The sequence below is a fragment of the Ichthyophthirius multifiliis genome, assembly GCF_000220395.1.
Source record: "Ichthyophthirius multifiliis unplaced genomic scaffold scaff_1120509250513, whole genome shotgun sequence".
In the NCBI taxonomy this organism is placed as follows: Eukaryota; Ciliophora; class Oligohymenophorea; order Hymenostomatida; genus Ichthyophthirius; species Ichthyophthirius multifiliis.
The window spans coordinates 7,726-14,808 of NW_004086676.1; the positions used below are offsets into that span (position 1 = coordinate 7,726).

The 7,083-nt window shown below is 16.7% G+C and overlaps 1 protein-coding gene across 1 annotated transcript, besides 5 other annotated features; it reads left to right on the forward strand. All coding sequences in view use genetic code 6, as the record gives it.

Annotated features, from left to right (window-relative positions):
- On the forward strand, positions 1-820 carry IMG5_079150 (ribosomal protein, putative; the record flags this gene model as incomplete). The annotated part of the gene is made up of 3 exons (XM_004036466.1): positions 1-169; positions 220-449; positions 516-820. 3 exons carry the CDS (start codon positions 1-3, stop codon positions 729-731), a joined length of 615 nt encoding a protein of 204 aa, XP_004036514.1. The 3' UTR covers positions 732-820.
- Positions 821-831: 11 nt separating this feature from the next.
- Positions 832-856: a microsatellite.
- A 1,873-nt stretch (positions 857-2,729) lies between these two features.
- Positions 2,730-2,763: a microsatellite.
- A 3,807-nt stretch (positions 2,764-6,570) lies between these two features.
- Positions 6,571-6,611: a microsatellite.
- A 242-nt stretch (positions 6,612-6,853) lies between these two features.
- Positions 6,854-6,898: a microsatellite.
- Positions 6,899-7,039: 141 nt separating this feature from the next.
- Positions 7,040-7,075: a microsatellite.
- The last annotated feature ends 8 nt before the right edge of the window (positions 7,076-7,083 follow it).

Here is a 7,083-nt window from a genome sequence, read left to right on the forward strand (position 1 = left end):
ATGACCGAAGGCTAAAAAAAAAAAATAGAATTTTTAACAGAAGCTCTTTTAGAATTGAATGTTATGGAGTCTAGATACTTACATTTTGTTTTAAAAGACAAAATTTTAAAAACTACTTAGACTTCACCTTTAAAAATAAATATAGATTGGCCTTAAATGAAATAATTAGGTTTTTTTTAATCTAAAACAATATCAAATAATATAATATAAAATAAATAGAAGATGGAACTTGGCCTCCTGCTAATCCTAACTGGTTTTTATAATAAGAAGCTATTGCTAAACTATGGCCTTCAGGATAAGCTGGTTTAGCTTAACTTTTCGGAGGAATGTCGGGTGGAGGAAGTGGTAGTGGAAATGGAGAATAAGGAGCCGTTTAATAAAATTAAGCAGCCCAGTAAGGCGAATAAAACAAAGGTAGTAAGAAAGAAGAACCAGCAGCAGCTAAAGAAGTATAAAAAATAATATTTTTGTGAATTTTTTTATTTTATTTTTAAACTAAAAAAAATAAAAAAAAGAAATAAAATTATGATGTGGAATTAACTGCCATAGATGCAGCTTAAAAAATAAAAATAATCAAAGAAGTAAGAACAGTCCTTAATTTGGGACTAAAAGAAGCAAAAGAAATGGTAGAAAAAGCTCCTGTAATATTAAAAAAAGAACTTAAAAAAGCAGAAGCAGAAGAATTAAGAGATAAGCTAATTAATATCGGATGTACTATTAATTTGCTTTGAAAATAGAAAAATAAAATATTTTATACTTACATTTATTTGTTTGTTTTTTTTATTTTTTGTTAAAATAAAAATAATAATAAATATTTATTTAAATTAGTTTAAAAAACAAAAAAAAACAAAAAAAAGAGCTAATAATTAAATTTATACTCAAAAAAAAAAAAAATTAACAAATAAAAATTTAGAGGCATAAAACTAAAATCAGTATAAAAATAAAAAAAAAAAGCATATACATAAATATTTATTTATTTTTTAAAACAAAACAAAAAATGAAAAACTCGAAAAGGCCAAATTAGTTAATTTTAAATCCTCCTGTAAAAAAGTAATTAAAGAAATCCTAATAAGAATCTGTTTTTAAATAAAATACTAAACAAAACTAACAAAAATTCCAAAATAAAGACTCTAAACCAAACGGAGAATCTAATAATAAAAAAGTAAAGAAATAAGAACAAAAATTCGACTAAAAGAATCCTGATGCATCTCAAAATCAACTTGATATAAGCCAATATACATCTAAAACATCAAAAATAACAAACAAAGAGATTCCATAATAAGATAAAGAATAAGAAATATCCCAAATTCTTAAAAAGTTAAGCGGTATTCTTAAATAAATGGTTCATAAAAGAGATGGATCAAGATGTGTATAAGCCTGTATAAAATATGGAAACAAAGAATAATAAGAAAAAATATTCTAAATTTTATTAGATTCTAAAGAGTTAGAAGAAATAATTAAAAGCAAATATGGACATTTTGTTGTTTTAAAATTCATTAAATTTGTCAAAAATAAAGACATAAAAAAAGGACTTTTTGATATTCTACATAAAAATGCATATTTTTTAGCTTCTCATGTTGAAGGTTCTAAAATTTTGGATAAATTTGCTAATGGATTAGCCACTCCTGCATAATTTAATTAATTAAAAGCCGTATTTTAATAAAAAAAATCTGAAAAAGAAGAAACAATTGAAAACTTAGCTACAAAAATTGTTGATAAATAAAATCATGGTCCAATATTATCAAAACATATATTAAAAATTGCACTTCCAATTTTAATTCCAGCCGAAAGAGAAAAAATAATAGATTATTTAAGTGAAAAAACACTAGAATTATTAGATTCAAAAGAAGGAATAAAGCTTTGTTTTGAAATAATAAACTATGCTTCGACAAAGCAAAGAAAAAATATATTAAAAACCTTAAAAGATTAAGTGGTTGAAGTTATAAATACAAAAAATTCTAATGCTTTTTTGATTATTATTAAACTTCTTTTAAGTATTGATGATACAGTTATTTTAAATAAGTAAATTTTGTCAGAAATAAAGGGATAATTTGGTATTCTTTTAAAGGAAAAAAATGGAATATAAGTTTTTATGGCATTATTTTCACCTTAAAATAACGCTTTAACTAAAATTGAAAAAGAAATTTCATTTACAACAAGGTATTTTTAAAAAATATTTTCATTTTAGCCTTCCTCCATATAATATATATATAATATTTAAAAATAAAAATTAGTAAAAAAAATTAAGACTAAAGATGTTAGGAATTAATTGAAAATATAATAAATGATTTGGTTTTAGCTTTAAAAAATATTATTAATGAAAATTAAGAAATTTTAAAAGATTTCTCTTTTTCAAGACTTCTTTCTGGTGTCATTAGATATATTCTTTTGAATTCTAAAACAATTCATATTCCTTTCGTACTTGAGATTTTCAAAAAGTTTATGGAGGATTCGAAAAAAAAGTTTAGTGTATAAAATAAAGAATTAAATGATTAATCACTTATTAGTCATCATGATTCTCATAGAATTATTAAAAACATAATTTTGGTAGTTAATGATATTAAAGATGAAAAAGTTAAGAATTAAATTTTAGAAAAAATAAATTCTTTATTTGATTTTCTTCTTAAAAATTAAAACCTTGTTTTATAATCAAGAAGTATTTATTTACTTGTTGCTATGATTGAAAATAACATAAATAAATAAAAAGTATTTTCCTTATTTTATTTTTATTTTTTTATTAATTATTTTTTTTATTAGATTATTGATACTTTTAAATAAAATAAAAAATTGATGAAAAATTAAGATGAAAATGATAAAGGGATTAAATTATTAAAATCTTTATTAAAATGATTTTATTTCGTTTTATATATTTTTTATAACAAAAATATACATAATTCTATAAAAAGTTCTAATTTTTTGTTTTAAATAAATAAATAAGCAAAAATTAATTACAAATACTTTTTTAACAAAAAATATAAAAGTAAACTTAATTAGTTTTTGTTTTTCGAAAATAATATTTTTATTATTAATGGATTACATTTAATAAAAAAAATCAATTTAAACAAAAAAAATTCTTTCTTAAATTTTATTATGTGTTTATTTCAAATAAAGAAATAATATCTATCATTAAAATAAATAAATAGATAAAGTATACTAAATTATAATTAAATCCATATAAAATAGATTTCGAAGCTATATGATTGCATTTTAAAATAATAGAAGGGCATTTACCTAAAAACAAATATACTCTTTATAATATTTAAGATAAAGTTTACATAAAATAAAATACATAAATAAGGGGAAATTATATTTTTATTATATTATTAATCTAGTTATTATTATAAATTATTAATTTACAATATAAAATAAATAAATAACATATTTTACATATATTTTAAAATAAAAATAATAAAATAATAAGATATTAAAAATATTTAATTAAAAAATGTGCCCTTATATTCTTATTAAATTAAAAAGAGAATAAATTATTTTTTTCATCTACTTATTTTTAAAAATGCATTTAATTTCAATTTTTTATAAGTATTTTTCATCATTTTTTTAGTATCATAAACCAAATTAAATAAAAAAACTAAATATATATATTTATTTTTAATTAATTAAAAAAAAATATAAAAAGCATAAATATTTATTTCAGATTTATTATTATTTTATTATATAAATAATTAATAATAAAAATTATAAAATGTTTTAGATATAATATAAAAAAGTTTATATTTTATTAATATTTTTTAAAAAAATAGTTTATATAAAAATCCGAAAAAAACAAAATCATGTTTTGTACTTAAGAAATAAAAATAAAATACAATAGAACAAAAAAAATTGAAGTTTTTTCTATAAAAAGTAGAATTTTAATGATAAATATTTAACTTATAATCTTTCATAATAGAAAAGCTTTTAAAATACTAAAGAAAATAATTAAATACCCCGAAATATGATTATTATTCACTGTCTAATTTATAATTTACAAAATTTGAAAAATTTAAAGTTACAATTTGTGGTTTTAGAATTTCAAATATCATTAATATAAATATATTCAACAATAATATAAAAAAATAAAATAAGCAAAATATATATCCATATGCATTTGGCTATCACAAATAATACTTAATGCACTTATTTATATTAGGCATAACTTTAAAAGAAATATTTTATTAGTTAATATTTATGTTATATAAAATCTAGAAAATATTTAATTATTATAACATATAATAATTAATAAGTTTTATTTATATATCCTTAAAATAAAGAATTAATATTTATACATTTTCAATTTTACGGTCTTAAAGGGTGTTATAATGAATACTTTATGATTTTTTGCTTTTGCATTGTTTCAAATTTATTATTTAAATAATTGAATGTTAATGGTCAGGGATTTTTTTAAGTTTTAATTTACTAAATGTTATTATTTGCAGTTATTTAAAAAAAATGATTGATAAACTCATTTCATTTTTAGTAAAGAAAATTTCTAGATAATATTATTTAAAAATTAATATTATTTACCATAAAAATTGCTTTGTCCTAAAGCTTTTATTATTTTAAAAACTTTTTTATATAATTTTTAAATTTATTGTAAATCAATCGTTAAATTTTATAAAAAAGCTTATATGGGTAAAGTAAAAATCACTATTTTCAGAAAAAAATAAAAAAATAAGGTGGTGGCAGAATGATTTTATATTTTTTATTTTTAAATAAATTAAAAATTGATGAATGATATGGGAAGATGAGTAAGAGTAAACTATTTAAGGGTTTAAGGTACTTACATCCATATTGATTATATAGAAATTTAAAGAATAAAAATTACATAAAATACTTTTATTTTTATTATATACAAGCTATTAATTTGAATTTAGGTATCGATACAGATCTTTTTGATTTATATAAAAATTATTTTAATATATATTTTCTTCTCCAGTAAAAAACTTAATTTTAATATTATTATATTTTTAATTTTTTTTTAAAAAAAAAATTAATTCTTAATTAATTAATAATTCCGAGTTTTTTTTTTTTTAAAAAAAAAATTAAGATTATATATACGTAATTAAATTTCTACAATAATGCTATTAAATAAATATACTAAATATAAATTTATTTACTTATAATTATTTTGTTTGAATTATATATAACTTTAATCTATTTGTTTTATTAATTAACTTAAATTAGAATTAGATTGATAAAAAAAATTAAACTTATTGAAAAATTAATAAAAAGAATGAAATTAAGTAAAGGATTTAAGATATTTGAAGATCTAATAGACTCCTCATTTTAAAAAACTGAATAATAATAATAAAAAAAGAAGTTATTTATATCTCCTAGATACAAAATTATTAAATTAAAAAATTAGTAAAATCTTTATTAATAACCAAATGATCAATAAAAAACATAAGCCCATTCAATTTATTATTAATAAAAATTTATAAACAGAAGTTTATCTCCATTAAATCCTTAAGCACAAACAGAAATATAAACAAAAAATATATTCGAAAATTCTAAAATAAACAAAACAAATAATGGTTTAAAATATTATTAAAATAACGAAATCGTAAATTATTCAATAGTTGGAAAATCTGAGTGGTTTAATAAATTTCAAAATATTTAAAAACCATGAAATTCTATTATTAAAAACTATTTAAAATAACGGAATACATTTTAAACAAAATCAAGTGATTAGAAAACAAATTATTCAAAAGGAAGTAGCAAAATACTAAATAAAAATAAAGAAGTTTAGAATAAAACGTAAATAGTAACAAAAGATTATTTATTAATGAAATTTGAAAAAATAGAAAAAAATATAAAAGAAAATAAAAAAAAGAAGAACAAATAATATAAAATTAACCTCTTTCTTAAAGGCTAAAAAGTACATTCTAACAAAGGCAATTTAACGTTTTCGAAGAATATGGTAAAAAATGGAAATAAATTGCTTTATATTTAAATAAAAAAAACTAAAAGATTAATTTTAAAGGAAAAAAAATATTTTCATGTCATTCAGAATAAAATGAAAATGATGTACTTTTTTAAAAAAGTATAAAAAACTATAGCAAAAAAGTAGAATTGTTAAATATTGTTGATAAAATTTAATAATCATTAAATGAAAATAAAAGCAATAAATATTGGTTCGATTCTTTAAGAAATATGATAAATAAAATAATTAAAAATTTAAGAATATTTCTCGGAAAATAATGATAAGTCTAACTCAATTTAAAAAAATCATTTTACAAAATCTTCCAAAAATATTGAATTTTTTATTAAAGGGTTTTATTCTTTGAGTAAAAACAAAGATGATATTTAAAAAATTCATAGTAAAACAATTAAGGATTTAAGTTTAGAATATTTTTTTAATAATACTTATAAAATAATACAGAAATGAAAGTATTTTTTAATTCTATAATTTATTAATATATTTTTTAAAAAAGGTTGTAGGATAAGATAAATTTATAAAAGAAAAAAAAGATCTTATGTAAGATGGAAAATAAAACTATCATACATATAGGCTTTTAGCTAATAAAGAAATATATTGAAATTATAATAAATATATTAATTAAATATTTATTGATATATTAAAAAAATGTAATTATATATATAATAAAATTAATCAATTTATTATAAATTATTAAATATTAACTTATCAAATAATAAATTTTAAAAGTAAAAAAAATTGAAATATAACACTTTGATAAAGAAAATAAATTAAAATTGTATTTATTAAAAAAATAAAAATAATATTAATATATTTAAAACTTTAAATTTGCATATAAGTTTAAAAGTAAAAAAAATAAAAAAACAGTAAAATATTTAACATATTTAATTTATAAATAATAAAATAAAATGATATTATAAAATTAATATATTTTATATAAAAAAATTATTATATGATTAATAAGATATATTAAAAGTCTTAATCTAAGAAAATAAATTAATTATATATATATATATAAATATATATATAATAAAAATGTGAAAACTAATTATTAATTAAATATGGTATATATTAAATAAATTAATAAAAAATATATATTTATAAATTTTAAAATTATTAAATATTTTAAAAATTTTAAATTAAAATTT